Raw genomic sequence first — 18011 nt, forward strand, 5'->3', positions numbered from 1 at the left:
CACAGTGTAGCCTGCTAATAAATCCAAGGAAAAAGGAGTATGCGCACAATTAACAAAGAGCAACAATGTTGGCCGTCCAAGAAGGCCGGCAAACTTGTGTGCGACATTTTCTTCAATAAACGAAGCTTTCGCCATTGTCCGGAATAGCTCGCGGGTAATGCGATTCTGTCGACCAAACAACGGAGGAGTACTGCGAAACGAGTACGGCTCAATACGGCTCAGTCCGGGTCACGCACACTTATGGCGGTGGAAACGTAATCCGTGCCGCACCTGTGGGAACTGAACCGACCCGCACCCTCCAATGGATACATGCCATTAAGACAAGACATGCAACTGGTCTTTAAGCAATTTCATGCATTAAGTGAATCACCATGACACAACAGATTCCAGTAAGCACGGCTGTGTGCGGTATGTATGAATGAATCATCAACTGGTGTGTTGTTGATCCCGAAAAGATAATACCTAGCAACTTACATAAAAAAAAGAAAAACTGACACCATAAACACACCCACAAAGAAAATGGTTCATAGAATTAAGTGGTGTGTATGTTTGGTTTCCTCCAAAGCCTGTGTGTGTGTGTGTGTGTCCCGAAGATCTGCAAGCAAGATCATTGTGATGCATCTGTACCACCCACTCCCATCCGCATCACTCCCTCTATATATCCTTTTGACACACACACACACACACACACACACACACACACACACACACACACACACACACACACACACACACACACACACACACACACACACACACACACACACACACACACACACACACACACACACACACACACACACAGTAATATTTGAGGACATTCAGCATTGACATTGGCATCACATCTTGCTTTCTTGATGCATTGCAAGTAAAACAGGATATTAGCGTGGGCCCAGACCAGCCAGGTTGGGATTTGATCCTTGACATGGATCTCATTGGATTTCCAAAATGTGAAGAAACCCAATCCAGCTGTACCCAAAGCAGGTGCTCAGGGGGAGCGAAAATGTGTTGATATATATTTTCAGTACTTGGCAAATGAAGGTAATTGGGCAAACTGTGGACATGGGCAAACTGAGGATGAGCAGGCGTTAAAGTGTCTTGGTTAACACTTGGTTTTATTTAAAGGACTGGAGCAGACTACGCATTGACGGTCACGGTACCAGAAGATGGACATCAGAAACACATCAAAACATGACATAAATGTTGTTAAACATACAATTTTATGCATAGCTACACACAAAACTATTATCTAGCAGCAACTATTCAAGTAATTAAAGTTTGATACTGAAGTGCTTTTAACCAATGTTTTAAGACTCAAGATTAATTGTTGACATTGCCTGGCTATAAATCAGCCATGACTTTTGTTAAACTCATCCCTCCAGCGGTGTAGGCCCGTTCTTAAATAGGGTAGTTCAGTTGCAGACTCAGGGGGGGGGGCAGGGTGGGCGACCGCCCCCCCTCGTGGCTCAATGGTTGAAAAAGCACGCTAAAGTGCCCTTCAAGAGTGTCGAAAACGAGAGGAAATGCCTTATTGGCTGCCCTTTTCACGTGCAAAACATGATTAGGTGCCCTCTAGGGTGCCCCTTACAATAAATTATGATGATGTGCCCTCTAGAACAAGAAAATTCAATGACGTGCCTTAATGAGTGCTCTTATAGTCCCCTTCTGCCCGTCTGGTGCCCTTTTAGTGCCCCCTTTAGTACCCTGATAGTGTCCTTCTGCCCGTCTGGAGCCCTTCTAGTGCCCTGATAGTCCCCTTCTGCCCATCTGGTGCCTTTCTAGTACCCTGATAGTGCCCTTCTGCCCGTCTGGTCCTTCTAGTGCCCTTCCAGTGCCCTTCTAGTGCCCTTCTATTACCCTGATAGTGCCCTTCTATTACCCTGATAGTGCCCTTCTGCCCGTCTGGTCCTTCTAGTGCCCTTCTATTACCCTGATAGTGCCCTTCTGCCCGTCTGGTCCTTCTAGTGCCCTTCTATTACCCTGATAGTGCCCTTCTGCCCGTCTGGTCCTTCTAGTGCCCTTCCAGTGCCCTTCTAGTGCCCTTCTATTACCCTGATAGTGCCCTTCTGCCCGTCTGGTCCTTCTAGTGCCCTTCCAGTGCCCTTCTAGTGCCCTTCTATTACCCTGATAGTGCCCTTCTGCCCGTCTGGTCCTTCTAGTGCCCTTCCAGTGCCCTTCTAGTGCCCTTCTATTACCCTGATAGTGCCCTTCTGCCCGTCTGGTCCTTCTAGTGCCCTTCTAGTGCCCTTCTAGTACCCTTCTAGTACCCTTCTAGTACCCTGATAGTGCCCTTCTGCCCGTCTGGTCCTTCTAGTGCCCTTCTAGTGCCCTGATAGTGCCCTTCTGCCCGTCTGGTCCTTCTAGTGCCCTTCCAGTGCCCTTCCAATGCCCTTCTAGTGCCCTTCTAGTGCCCTTCTGCCCGTCTGGTCCTTCTAGTGCCCTTCTAGTGCCCTTCTAGTACCCTGATAGTGCCCTTCTGCCCGTCTGGTCCTTCTAGTGCCCTTCCAGTGCCCTTCCAATGCCCTTCTAGTGCCCTTCTAGTGCCCTTCTGCTCGTCTGGTCCTTATAGTGCCCTTCTAGTGCTCTTCTGCCTGTCTGGTGCCCTTCTAGTGTCCTTCTGCCCGTCTGGTGCCCCCATGGTTGAAAAAGTGTGCTAAAGTGCCCTCTATGGTTGTGAAAATGAGAGAAAGTGCCTTATTGGCTGCCCTTTACACGTGAACAAAATGTAATGAGTGCCCTAGGTTGCCCCTGTTGATAATGATGTGCCCTCTGGAGCAAGAATATGGCAAACCGAAAAAAACATGTTATGGTTAGCTATTGAGGTACAGACGTTCCTCTTTGGTAGCTGACGAACGGGGAGTGCGAGGCTTTGCTTTCATGTGGCGTCGCCATGACAAACAGGTACATCGAGTGGTACTTAAATCTCCACTGGATAACAAAGCAAAAAGCGGATTAAGAGTATGTCAGTACCCATAGTGGAAAAGCGCAATAAGATGCCAAGTTAGAAAAACGTAATATTTTCAGTTTGCATAATCCGTTTAAAATGTATATAAATTTTATGAGCGTTCAAGATCATTCAAGTGTAGGTCATTTCATCCAAGAGAGACGATAATGGTCAGCTATCACCTCAACATGAAGGAAAACTTCCTTAAATGTATCCGTAGCTGGCTGTCAGCGGTCAAAGACTGTATGGTAGCGGCACATTGAATCTTCTCCGGTCTAATTTTTACTTAAATGTTAGTAAAGATGAAAGCAGTAAGGCATCCTCCTTTCTTTGGCTAAAATGTGAAAGTGCACAATGATGTGAACAACTCATTTTGGTGTTTATAAAGTCGCTAGAATAAGGGGAAACAGTGTCTTTGAAGCTAATTTTTTTCTAGGGGAAGGACCCCCAGACCCCCCGTTTAAATTATGAGCCCAATAATTCTTTTAAGTGCTACATGGAGATGTAACAAGTGCCCCGAATGGGACCTTCAAGGCAGCGCTTGCTAAGGTTAGGGGATAGGACCTTCCAGGCAGCGCTGCCTTTAAGGCTCCGTTGGGGGAACAAAACACCATCAAGTTAGAAAAGCCACTGTGTCCGTTGGTGGGGCCCCATGTTGTCCAGAATGTGCCCTTTTTATTTTTTTCGCCCCTTCCCTTCAAACACTCCGAGTCCGCCACTGGGGTAGTTGTTGATCAATTCATTGACATCAATTCTATCCAAAACAAGTATTTAGCCGCACCCATAGCTTTTTCTTTGATGTATCCAACCCAGGTAAGCAAATTCAACACAGGTAGCTTTCTCCAATAGTTCTAAAAAACAAACAAATCCACATGTTCTGATGTTTCCTTGCCCCTGCACATGCTCACGGACTTAGATGCACAGGTGGGATTCTGTATGAAGTTATGTTTTACGCAGTCCGATGGTACTGAATTCTGAATGCAGAGAACATTTTAGTATCCTGTATGGACTATGCCCGCCCTGCTGGTCCTTTGTGGAATTGAATGTTTTTGTTTGAATTGCCATGTGCTTTTGTCCTGAAACCTGCCCTCACCTGCCTTGTGCAACTTCCTGCCCACACCTGACTCTGTATGTCACACCTGATGCCACACCTTGACCAGCGTGACAGTTATGTGCGGATGCTATTCATAGACTATAGCTCCACCTTCAATACCATCCCCCCCCATAAACTTGCCACCAAGCTGGACCACCTGGGCCTCAACACACACCTGAGCAGCTGGGTCCTGGACTTCCTCACCGGCCGACCACAGACTGTGCGAATGGGGAGACAGGTCTCCTCCAGCATCACCCTGAACATCGGTGCACCACAGGGTTGTGTGTTGAGCCCCTTCCTCTTCTCCCTCTACACTCTTGACTGCAAACCCACCCACGAGGCCAACACCATGTTTAAATTTGCAGACGACACCATGGTGGTAGGCAGGATCTCAAGCAACAACGAGGCTGCCTACAGGACAGAGGTAGAGAACCTGGTGAGCTGGAGCTGAGAGAACAACCTGATCCTCAACGCAGCAAAAACAAAGGAGATGATCCTGGACTTCAGGAGGAAGACGAAGCCCTTCGTCCATCACCCCATCACCATCGACGGCGAGACAGTGGAGGTTGTGCAGAACATCAGGTACCTCGGGGTCAACATCAGCCACGACCTGACTTGGACCGTCAACACCACAGCGACGGCCAAGAAAGGACTTCAAAGGCTTTACTTCCTGAGGTGCTTGAAGAGGGCATGTCTCCCACAAAAGCTGCTGGTGAGCTTCTACAGGTCAGCCATCGAGTCAGTTCTCAAATACTGCATCACCGTATGGTACTCTGGCTGCACCACAGATAATAGGAAAGCTCTCCAGCGCATCATTAAGACGGCTGAGAGGATCACCGGCACCCAGCTCCCCAGACTGGAGGACATCTACCAGACCCGCTGTACTCAGAGGGTTATGGGCATCCTCAGAGACAGCACAAACCCTGCTGGACACTGCCTCTTCACTCTCATGCCCTCAGGAAGACGATACAGGACACTGCCCGCCCGCACTACAAGACTGCAGGACAGTTTCTATCATGGAGCTGTGACACTGCTAAACTCCACTCCCACTCTATTGCCACACTGATACTCCCCATCTCATCTCATACACACATGATTGCACTATTGCACTTCAGGACTTGGACTTTAAAAAAAAATATAGATATTATATACGTATTTTATTTATATATGTATATATATATATGTATGTGTGTGTGTATGTGTATATATATATATATTTATTTATATATTGCTGATACTGATTTATTTATTTATTTTTTATTTATTTTATTTATAGAACTGTGCAACTGGAGGAGGACTGCTCCAAACAAAATTTCGTTGTCTTGTACAATGACAATAAAGATTATTCTATTCTATTCTATTTTGATCATTAGCCTGCTCATTGTCCTTATTGAGTTTTCCCATTCCCTTATTTTCTCTCAGCCAATGATTTGTTTTCCCTCTGATATTAAAGTTCAGCCCACAAGTTAGCCTTTGTCAGATCGTACCAGAAAGTTTGGTGAGATACTCTGCCCGTTTTTGCTCTGCCTGTTTCTGCTCTGCCAGTTGGATTCTCTGCCTCGTGATTTTCTGTTTTGGGATTTTTCATTCTCTGTTGGAACTTTGCCTGGATCTTTTGTGCGTTACATTTTTGACTCTTAAGTTTGACTTTTGACCTGTCTGCCCTTTGTTTGAATCCTGAAGAAAAGGAATAAATATTTTTTCCAATTGCATCTGGTCTGCACCTGGGTCCTTATCTGCAAGTCCTAACAGAAACACTTCAATAAGTTGGGTACCTTGAAGAGAGGGTGTTTTTTGAACAGGTAGTGAATGGTGGACCCAAAATACAACATACTATAATGTCCGCCGCCGAAACACATCTACACGCAATGAACACTAGTGTCTCTCGGCTATTGCCGCAGCGCTGTCTGTCTGACAACCCGCATATGCAAGTGGCGATAGCGTAGTGCCTTGCCACAGGATTCCATTTAGTCTTATCGCGGAAGACACATCTGCCATCGCCTGCCCGTCTCTCTGATAAACACCACAGTTTGAAAAAGAAGGGAACAGTAGACGTATGCGGAGCATAGAAAAGAGCCTGTGGCACAATAGATCTATTTTTAGCTCAAAGACAGCGGCAGGATAATGTGTTCTTGATTGGGTGGGTGTAACACCCGACACACATGCTATGAAACTAAATTGCCTGGTGGGTCCTGTGCCCATGAGAATGGCCAACCTTAATCCCTGTTTGTCCCAAACACCACATCAACATCTGATTACTTATATGACCGCCCGGAACCCGGTGCATATCTAATTGCATCTAGTTTTAGATTAGCTGCATGCATCGTGAGTGTTTGGAAGACTAGTAGTAAACAAATACATTGATTTCTACATTTCATCTAATATGTAAGGCATAATCACCGAGAGGCAGGGCAATAAACTGTTTGATATGCCCGGCTCGTGGACTGCTTGCCGCCCGTGACGAAGGCGAGGTTGGTAACCTTCCATATACCTTCCATTCGTATTGCATCCTAATTAAATGTATACTCTGTTTGAGTTCATCTCCCTCAAAAAGTAGTCTCCTTGAATTACGATCAATCAAACATGCAAGTTCCTTATTCCAAATCATTTTTATTTGCAATAAATGTTATGTTCGCTCTTTAACCAGTCCTCAAATGTCTTCCCTACTCCAAATACCTTAAAATAAACTATGAATGTTTAGAACGCTGCAATGTTTAGAACTACGGTGAATAACATTAGCTCAGCTGTAGCTAATTAGTTTCTATAGCAACCAAACAAGGCTGCATCTGATCAATAGTTTAATAACGTAGTTGCTACATTGTATCTCGCTTGCGAAACTATGCATCGACTGACCCTCCGTTTGATTTCCGACACATTTTAGGAACTTTTTCAAAAAAGGTTTATTTTTACAATGGACCTCATGTTTGAAATTTCTGGGATAGAAAAAAATACAAGCGGCGTATTGATATACTATTTGATGACGCTGTGCTCATTCAGCAGCATGTGCAACTGTCAAAAAGGCGGGCAACTTGCCGGGTTAATGCCCTCCTCCCAAACAATCAGAATCAAGCATTCTTAAACAAAGTAGAATAATTACATGTAGTATAAGACCACTTACCCAAGGCCAGACAAGGAGTTGGACTTAAGACCACTGCAAGCCCTGTGTGCTAATCCGTTACCAGCAACGATAACAGTAAACCAATACATAGATCAGACGTCGCTCTTGCTTTCTACAAGGGTCATACCTTCTTGCACAGCCTGGAAGGGGTTGTTCCCGTCCACAAACTCCACCGAGATGGTGATCTTCTCCGTCTCCAGGATCTCGTTGTTAAGGTTGAGGTCGGCCACCGCCATGCGGAACACCTCGTCATCCTTACGGGCTGACTCATCAAAGATGGCTCCTGCGAAGACACACACACAAAAAAGAAACAGACTTGTTAAAAACATGGCTGGGATTTTGAAATAAGGTTAGTTTTTCCCCTTCTCTCCCCTTGTCTTAAGTAGAGTTCAACAGCCAAGTGAAAATGGAACAAAAGAGTGTTTACAGTCCACCTAGGTCAAGGCGATGTATAAGGACTGAACATTTGCGTTCCAAAAGGTGGAAGAGGGAAGGAAGAAAAGCCATTTGGGGGGGCTGGCAGATGTGTGGTCACTTCGTTGTGGTCGATTACACATGCAATTAGCCTTATATACTTGCCTCTATTTCCACCTCACATTACCCACTTTTTAAAGCCTCATTTTATCCCAGTTTATTTCCAATATCTGGTGAGCAAGTAATTGTCTAAGCTGAGATAATGGAACATAGCTAACTGCATTTTACTGACCAGAACATATAGCTTGTTTCTGTGTGTGTTTGTATCTTTATGTATGTACATTTCCTCAACAAAAATTGTCAATTCATGTAAAAAGAACTGTCTGTGGTACCACCCAAATAATTGGTGCTCTAATATACATAAAAAATATCAAAGAAAAAATCAGTTTAACTACGCTCTACCATTTGACACCCTTCAGTCTCCTTGGCAAAAGCCCTTGATAGAAAACATATTAACACAATATTTGCTCCATCACTATACTGTCGCCTTCAATTCCCCACTCCAGCCTCCTGCCATCCAAGCCCTCAAGCCCTCCAAGTGATCGAGTTGCAATGATTTAATTACCACGCAGTATAGATGAGGAGGTGATGCAATCAGCTCGCGCTGACAGAGCAGAAGTCTGAAGACCACAGCAGGATAAAACCCCACAAAAAAAGAATCACACTTATTCATTAGCCATTGCCTTAGCACTGATGACGTGGCTAGGAGGGAGCATTACCAAACAACTCTCAGGTGGGCCCATCTATATGCATATATATGCACGCCTTGAGGAGAGAGTGCACTTGAGTGGCGGAGAAGATGGCGGAGGAGTAGGATGGAGATGCCGAGGACAGAAATGGACATAAGGGGATAGACACATGATACCAAAAAAAAGAGGAAAGGGTTGAGGCAAGTTTGAAGCAGCTTCAAATCTCCCTCTGAATAACCTCAGGTGCTATATTTATGTGCTCATGATTTTTCTTCCGCTCTGTTAGCGCGCTAACTGATTAATGCAGCTTTGGTGAGGCTGACACAGTGTGTAATATATATCACAAAGGCTCATAAATGAAATGTGAAATAAAATACTTTTTAGAGATTAAATGGGTCATAAAGAATCTACATTTTCTAGCCCATCAATATATTCCATATGCATGCGATAAACTTTGAGCTTAAAACGACTATTAAAAGACATAAATAAGCAGGTGCTACGGAGACAAAGAGAGGGACCGAGGAGAGAGACGTCATGGAGGCTTGGCCCCCAAGACCATAAGATGAGGCAACATTATCGTAACAGAAAAGGATCTACAAGTCCCCTATGCCATCGACGATAATATCAGGGGACATCAGGGAAACTACCAGATGAACAGGTAGCAACACCCAGGCACACACACACAATGAACCAAACGACAAAAAGTAACCTACAGCCGCTCCTCATTGAATGATACAATTATAAAATTGTGGGCTCTTCAATAAAGTTCCCACAGTAAACATATCAAGAAAGGACCGCTGAACACTAGAGAATATTAATTCCGTTCCCTATGTTTCACACTCTCTCTTGTTACGTGACTCAGTATTGAAACCATTCCAACGATTGTGATCAGTGATCAAGACTACAACCTCGGAATCGATTGTTAGGGACATACAATTATACGGGTTGAGATTAATTAGCGATGCTCTCTCTCATTCTCAGTCTTTCATGTGGTGCTCTCTTCTCCTTTGTGGGTCTCTTACAGCAATTACCTTCCCTCCCTCATCCCCAATCCTACTCCTGCTACCTGTGCAGGGGTCGTGCTGTGATTAATCAGTCTTTGAGCTGTGATTAAAAACGACACTAGGACGCTCTATCCATACTCTGCCGGCTGGCAGGGAACAAAGAAAAGCAAAGCAGGGAAGAGAGAGAGAGGGTGAGAGGTAGAGAGGGTGAGAGGTAGAGAGGTAGAGTGAGAGAACAGGAGGAAGGAAGAACGAGAGAGCAAGGAAGGGAGGCGGCCGCCAGGAGAGGGAGAGGGATAGAGAGAAAGAGAGAGGAGGACAAGGAATGAGAGTGAAGAGACAGAAGAGGAGGGAGGGAGGGAGAAGGAGAGATTGATAACAATTAAAGTAGGACTTTATGTAAATGTGAGGGTGTGTGTGAGGCCAGAAGCAAAAATCCTCCACCTTCGACAATACATAGAGACATAGTTGACCTTAAGTCAGTGTACTATCCTAAATGCGGAGGCTCAAAATTGATTGGTTGAGAGGTTTTGATCAAACAGTTGCCCATGGCAAGTGTCGGGTATTCATTTGCCGGTTTGTAAGCACTCATAAAGAGGCAATAAATACCATTGTATCACCACAGGCTGTGGGCGTGGAACAGAGGCACTTGCCAGGTATAGGAGAACAAGAACAAAATGGCTGAAAGAAATAAAATACAATATATATTAAAAAAAAAAAAATTCAGTAGGAGTGCAAATGTCTGTCATTTCTTAATGTTCTTCATGGCTCACTTGAAAGTGAGTGTAATAATAGTCTATTACACTGCACTAAATAACACATTTTCCATTGGTTGAATTCAACTCACTCAAAATAAAATGAATGTAATTAATCGAAGAAAAGACTCTTGGGAGAATGTATAACATTACTTACCTCTATACTGACAACACCAAAACTACTGTTTTAAATAATTCTAAAAGACTGCCCGCACTGGTTGTAACTCAGTCTTGATAAACCTGCATTTACCAGAGGTTGTCGTCAAAGTTAGACAAAGGTAGAACTCTAGGCTGGAAGAATAATTCATGGCTTTAGCAATTCATTTTCAATACGCCGGGAAAATGTCTTGCTGTGTTTCCTTTGAGAGTTAACAGTGGCTTGACCTGAGCAGCTGCATTGCAACAGTCTGATTGTATGAATTATGAAGTAGGAAACTGTTGCAACCCGTGATTACAACCACCCACATGTCGCTTGCAATCATAGGTAATTAAAATCCTGGGTTATGATGTCCTATGGATAGCAAAGGCATGGAAATCAACCAGTGACAATTAAAGTTACAGGATGAGACAAGGCGCTTCGTAATCTTCTCAATAAATTGATTCCATAAATAAAATAAACAATATATATCGGTTGCTTCCCATGATGACAGAAATAGCAAATGTTGATGGCTAATTGTAATGGCATTATTTATGCATACAAATTTGACCAGTGTTTCTGAATTAATCCATACCATTTTTATTTTAAAAAAGACCCATCTAGAATAAAATGCCTATCGTCTAACAACTATCATTCTGCTAAATATGTTGCGAAGTGTGTGTGGCTGATGGCTGGTTTGAGGAGCGAGTCAGACTGATTTGAGTCTGAGACCAGCAAAACAGGTTAAACCAGACATCCCCAGACACACTTGCATGGCAAGGTGGAGCACCAGCTCATGTATCATTGTCGGTCAATTTCTACAATAAAACAGTTATCCAAAATGAAAATTCTGTTTCCTTGTCTGAGGCATGGACCATGCTACATACAGTATTCGTAAAGGGTTGTCTTGTTTTCCTAATTTCCTTCCTGTAATATAGATTGATTACATAACACTGTTTGCGAAAATGATGAAAGGCCCCTCTCACAGTTTGGCCAGAAGTCACATACACACACAGACATGACTTTAATGAGTGTGAGGGTGTGCTGTACACACACACACCTTGATCTATCGCTGACTGGTGACAAGGCCAAGCAGGAAGTGTTGTCGCACATGATGATCTCTCTCTCTCTCTCTCTCTCTCTCTCTCTCTCTCTCTCTCTCTCTCTCTCTCTCTCTCTCTCTCTCTCTCTCTCTCTCTCTCTCTCTCTCTCTCTCTCTCTCTCTCTCTCTCTCTCTCTCTCTCTCTCTCTCTCTCTCTCTCTCTCTCTCTCTCTCTCTCTCTCTCTCTCTCTCTCTCTCTCTCTCTCTCTCTCTCTCTCTCTCTCTCTCTCAAATTTATAGAAAGCAGGGGACAGGTAGATGGAAGAGGGAGCTTGGAGAAATGAGAGGGCAATATAAGAGTGGTGTATCTTTACCCGCCCATGCTGCAGGTAAAGATACAGTAAATGGGATTCACTACATTTAAATCTGTCAGGTGATACTGTTACTGTTCAACTTGCCCAAATATATCTTCACATTGTTTTGAAATTGTTCAGATAATGTGAGCGATCAAAACTAGCCATCCATCTACAAGTCATGAGCAGACGGAAATGCAGATGATGAATGTCAATCAAAATATATTACGATTAATCAAATACCTTGTAAATGAGCACTGTAGACACAACTAGTTTGCATAACGCATATCATGTGCCTACGTGTGTGCAAGTTTGGGTGTGTATATGTGTGCAGGTTCATATATGTGTTCATGTATGCGTGCATGTGTGTGTGTTTTCGTCTTAGGTCATATGGTATATTTCCTCCCTTGTGTGCTAATGGACAAAAATTCCCATAATGTGATTTGTGCAAGAAAAAACTCCCACTCCCAACCCCCTACAAATCCCCCCTTCCCTCCCCCCTCCCCCCTCCCATTCCCTCCCCCCAAGCGTCTACATTAATTTGCTCCGTCGTCGTTAGCGGGCCGAGCGGCTGAGAGAGTGCGCTGTCAAAGTTCACCCGTGATTCGGCCCTTTGTCACGCTGTCGGATCAGGCTCTGTCAAGGTCGTTGCCTCTTCCCCCTATTCCTGATGCTCCTCCTCTTCCTCATCCTGTCTGAGGAAGACCACACACCTAAAGGGAGGAGGGCCCCCCTCCCCCCTCCCTTATCCAATTATGTAGACTTAAGGTTCCTCCTGCTACGTTACAAAAGGCTCTTTGTGTTTTTTTACACAGGAATAATTTGCCTTCATGGCCTTGTTCCTGTTCTACCTCTTCCCTTCCCTCCTCAGTTTTTTTCTGCTGATATTTCTCTCCCTCCTCCCCGCCCTCGTTTTCTCCTCCCTGATTTGTTTCCCTCTTCACACTCGTTGTCATCCATGTTTACCCAGTTTCCTAACCCCCACCCTGTCCCCATATCTACAGACCGACCATTTCCAATTCCTCACCAGTGGACTGCTTCCCTGACACACACCTTGAAGACCAATGCCAGCGGTTCTTTCTCCCATTGATGCTCTCGTGATGAACCAGTAGGTACCAAGCCTTTCCCACAGCTTCCATTGCCCTATCGGCTCTCAACCCACTTGCTCATGAGGTAAGGGAACTCTGCGTACTCAACGATAAGTCTCTCTGGTACTTATTACCCAGAATGCTGATGAGGTGATTTACAACCGAAATGGATGAAAACAAATAACCTGATCGACAAATCCCGATGCTCTCAATTAAACCTGAAGATTCACGACCTGAGCAATTGGAAAACCAAATGAAAAGCTGATGACAGATGCATACCCATAAATCTCCTCTTTGTCAGAGACTTTTTGGCCACCTTGGCCTGAGCATTAGCCATTTGTGAAACGCGGCTGATTCCGCAGCCACCAAGCGGGGCTTGGCAGTGGACATGCTGGCTCGGATCCACGTCGGCTCCACTGTAGCCTGACCACTGCCGCTGTATCACCAAATGCTAATGAGATGGACAGGCACGCCTTCCCTGCAGTGGCTGAAGAGGACCACGGGCATACATTCAGCTAGGCTATGACATCTACCTCCTTTATGGCAGTAGGGTTGTAAGGTAAAACGATAGGGTTATATAGAGTCTTCGGTGTTCACCACAAGGTCATAGGCTGAATTTCTGCGATTCAGCCCAGCTCTGGTAAAAGAGGCCTCCGTTGCTCTTTCCATGCCTTTTTGCTCCTCTCCCTTTGTACTCATGAATTACACACTGGTCTCCTGGCTTCCCTCTTCACCTCCCCTCCACCTCCGAGCCCTCTCTTAGCTCTCTCTGCTTAGCTCGGTGTGTTCCCCTTCTCACCTCACTCTCTCCAGCCTTCTCTGCTCTCCACCCATACCTTACTCTCAGCCCCTCTCTCCCTTCCCTTGACTCGCTTACTCTCGCTTTGCCTTGCCAATCCCTTATTTTTCGTACTCCTGCTCCTCCGTGTTCCCCGAGTCATCATACTACCAACCACCCCCCCCTCTTTTTATCGTTCCTTCTCCCCTCTGCTATCTTCTTGGCTCCATTTCCATTTTTTCAGCACTTTCTACTTGTGTGCTTCCTCTCATCCTCCTTCTCTTCTCCTATTTTGTGTCTGTGTGTCCTCAGTTCGCGTGTATTAGTGAGAGCATTTACTTCATTTAACAATATCAGAAGATTGTGCCTTCCCTTCCAATAGGAAATGCATTCAGGCAGAGAATGAGAGCCAATCATTGAGTGACACTCTGAACAGAGGGGTAGAGAATAGAGACAGCAGAGACGCAGTAAGAGCGTGAAAGGAGTAGGACTGAGAACTAAATGTAATGTGCTAATGTAAGAGTTACTTTAGGACAGATAATGAGGGACGTCAAATAGGGGGCAGAAATAAACAACCGATAAGAACGCTTTTTGTATTTATTTATTTTTTCAGAAAACTTTGAAAAAACGCTGAACACTGATAGGGTTGATACCTTATATCTGGCATTTTAAGACATTCTTCCCAAGAACCTTGAATCTTTAAGCTTCAGTTCTGATTACCGCTGAACACTTGAGGAGGATTTGCCTGAGAGTGCTCGTAAGGAGCAGCAGATTTGTGAAAATCATGCGTGTCATAGTATATTTCAGGGAAGGGATGGATCTTCTTAATAGTTAAACTCTCATCTCCCTCAGTGTGTTAGAGATTACTCCAGATTACCCCTTTACATGTGGTCGAAAAATGTTCCCCACACTGCACATACAAGTACAACAATGTTTCCATCCCCATATATCACTTTCATTTCAATTATTTGTACTTAGTCTGGGACCACCCTTGTTGAATACCTACTCTCCTTGACTCACCCCTTGCGCGCACACACACACACACACACACACACACACACACACACTTTCCCCTCAGTTGTCACGGAAGCACAGTGCACGGCACGCTGGAAGCTGTTGGGTCCTTGATACTGTGGCACAAGTATTCCTTTAAGGGAACAGTGATTATAAACCGAATTGCATGACCTACATACACGTTAATACACACACACTAGACAGAACACACACAGGCACACACACTATAGAGCTATGATATATATCTGCCATTTACCAGTGTTTAATGGCCATCTATTGACCCCTTAATGCATGATTGTTGATCAATACAGCATAATGCAATCTGCTACACTGTTCATGAGTGTCTGCGTGTGCGTGTGTGGTTTCTGGCTTTGTGCAGTACCCTCTAATCTTTTACACTTCTGTTTCTTCATCAAACTCTCCACCCACGCACAACACTCCATTGTCCTCATATTCCCCTCCGTTGCCACACTCCGTTTTTCTTATTTATCAGCTTATGTAATTTATGCCATATCCGCTATTCTCTCTCTCCCTCTCTTCAACCCCTCTCTATCTATTCTCCCACTCCCCCCCCCACCCTCTCTCTCTCTTGCATCCAGCCTACCCTTCTGGGTCTCCCATCCCTCCTTTTGAAACAAAATGCATAACTGCAAATAGTAAGTAAATATAGGACTAGTTACACACAAACACAAAAACACAAATACACACCGCACCGCAACCCACAGAATTACAGACCACACATTCATATTCATTACCAGCAGTTTGACGTTGATGAAATTATAAAGACTATAATACACACTTCTCCATCTGCATACCCCTTAGCGACAGCAATCCTAGGGGTTATAATGCACACACACATTGACACAAAAGACCCACACGCTTGAGTGTGAACAAATACCCACGCCATGCGCATTGCTATTAAGATAACATCTGCCGACCTGGCTGGGGGTTATGAACGTGCTATTGCAACTATGAACCCGAAACACACACACACCCACCCACCCACCCACCCACCCACCCACCCCCACCCCCACACCCACACACACACACACACACGTCTTGATGAGTAGCATTATTGGGAATAATAGTTATGGTCTCTTAATGAATGATCGTGTTGAATTAATAGATTTTCATTGGACAACATCATCTATCTCAATAAGAGCATGATGGATTGTGTAAACACTCCGAAATGCGCACGGGCGTCCAGATTATCCCCTGTAAAATCAGTCATGTAAAATCATTCATGTTAAACCAGCCCTCTTAATGGGTTATTGAAATCCCATCATATGGCAAGCGTGGAGGTTTCATGATTGCCAGGCCAATATAACAGGAGCGCAGCGACCCAGAAGTGAAACCAACGGTCACATGGGGGATCCACTGCAGCTGGGCAATCTAGGAGGCTATTTCGGTATTGTACTAACTGTAAAAGAGAAAAATGTATAACTGCGATTTGGTGGACGTATTCTTGCTTATCAGCATGGTGGCGTCCCCGGCGGGAATTTAATCCCTAACTGGCGGTGTTAGTGCCGTGCTCTACCAATTGAGCTACCAGTTGGTCAAAATTTTAGCGTGTGTGTATTTAGCACATGGCCGGCAGTGTGTGAGTGCATATGATTGTTTGCCAAAGTGTCAGCACAGTGTGGTAGGTTAAAGTCGGAATCTTGCTTTCATGCCACTTGCTTTTCTTGAAAACAGTATGCGATGGTTTTTTTCATGCATTACGTTCTCACCATTTTAGACTGCAATTCTCCAACGTGTTGTGCCTGTACTGTAGCAGCTCACAGCAGAGGAAGCGGGCCCACACACACATCCCAGATCAGAAGCTGCCTGCTTCCTTGCCAAACAGCCTGCAACCATCCAGCCACAATACAGTCAGCCAGCCCCCATTCAGCCAGAATTCCTACCCCATCGGCTATCCAGCATCCACCCAACCACTACACTGGCCAGTCAGCAATCCATTCAACCACACCACCCATTGGGCCAGCCACCCAGCAATCCATCCACCCGGCCAGGCAGCAACCACCCCATCCTGCCAGGTCATCTGAATGTGTCAGCAGAACCACTCCCTTCCACACACACACACACACACACACACACACACACACACACACACACACACACACACACACACACACACACACACACACACACACACACACACACACACACACACACACACACACACACACACACACACACACACCTGGGTGTGCCTGTTGTTTTATTCATCACTGCAGTAAGCTGCGGTTGGCCTCAGGACTCCCACGGAGCCGCATATGGAACATATAGGTGGCAGGACTGTGTGTGTGTGCGGCCGTGCGTGTCTGCGTTTTGATCAATGCATTGGTTTCTTGGCCATGTTTTTATGTATGAGGGTGTCGCAGAACATAATTCACAATTGCTCCTTTGTTTATAAAATCTCTTGAGTGAGTGCCAGGTCAGTCTACAAGTAATTGATTTGTGTGTGTGAGTGTGCGTGTGCGTAGATGTTCGTGTGTATTTGTGTGCGTGCACAGCAAACATGCGTGTATATGTGTCTGTGTCCGTGTCTTTGTGTTCATCGAAGCAACTTGACTTGTCACTTTTGTTTAGTCCAACCTGCGGATAATTCCTCCACTTTCACCTCCATTCCCGACATTTAAAAGCGGGTGCACGGCCCTCAGTGAGAAGCACAGTAGAATCACTTGCCAGGAATCCCACGAGAACAAACACAGCTCCCAGAGTGGAAGATGGGCAACATGATCCAATTCAGCCCACGTGTACATTATTGAAATCTCCTGTTGCTCCTCCTGAGTGTGGGTTTATTTTTATAGCTACTCCAATTTCAATGCTGTATGCTTTGATTGTTTCCAGCATCACTTGTAACGCATATCAATCCACTGGTATACAATTTGGCGAAGACCCAGCTCAGAAGGAGATAACACATCCACCCATGTGAATATTATTTTAATTGAGTTGCTAGACCTGAAAGCAAACAATTGCTGAACACAATGAGGTGTAGAGTTGGAAGTATATAATGATTTTCACCCTTGATAGTTATTTTAGGTAGATCATTTGTGTATTTGCCATAAAAATTGAATCAGTAGACTGCTCCATCGCCATTACCCAATTATTTATAATAGCTTAAAACGGCCGAGATAAGTTGAGGTGTTAACTCCCGCTATTCACCATTGAACCCCATTTATACTCTGAAGTGTAGACTGAACATTGAGAATTTGTTATAATAGAGCCAATAAAAAGACCAAAAGAAAACCATTCAGGATTACATAAATTGGAAGCGTAATGATACAAGAGACAGGTTCAGATCAAATGTTGTAAAATAAAGCATTCAGAAATTCAGCAGAATCAACCCAAATAATTAGGATGCAGGCATAACTGATTAATTGACAGAGTTTCTAAAGCAATTTTGTATTGTACTACTTGCCCAACTATCCTAATGGGTTCAACTTCCGAAATGTTAAATCAATGCCTTAATTGTTGAAGGCTAACATAATCTCACGTTAAGCGAAGACAACTGCCATTG

General features: G+C 44.7%; 1 protein-coding gene across 1 annotated transcript in view; it reads right to left on the bottom strand.

Moving 5' to 3' along the window:
* grid2 (glutamate receptor, ionotropic, delta 2) overlaps positions 1-18011 on the bottom strand; it is a 362174-nt gene that overhangs the window by 282644 nt on the left and 61519 nt on the right. Inside the window, exon 2 of the mRNA XM_060054677.1 lies at positions 7283-7438. Within this exon, the coding sequence (XP_059910660.1) occupies positions 7283-7438 (156 nt within the window). The remainder of the gene's footprint in view (positions 1-7282; positions 7439-18011) is intronic.

This window comes from Gadus macrocephalus, chromosome 6 (genome assembly GCF_031168955.1).
Source record: "Gadus macrocephalus chromosome 6, ASM3116895v1".
Classification (NCBI taxonomy): domain Eukaryota; kingdom Metazoa; phylum Chordata; class Actinopteri; order Gadiformes; family Gadidae; genus Gadus; species Gadus macrocephalus.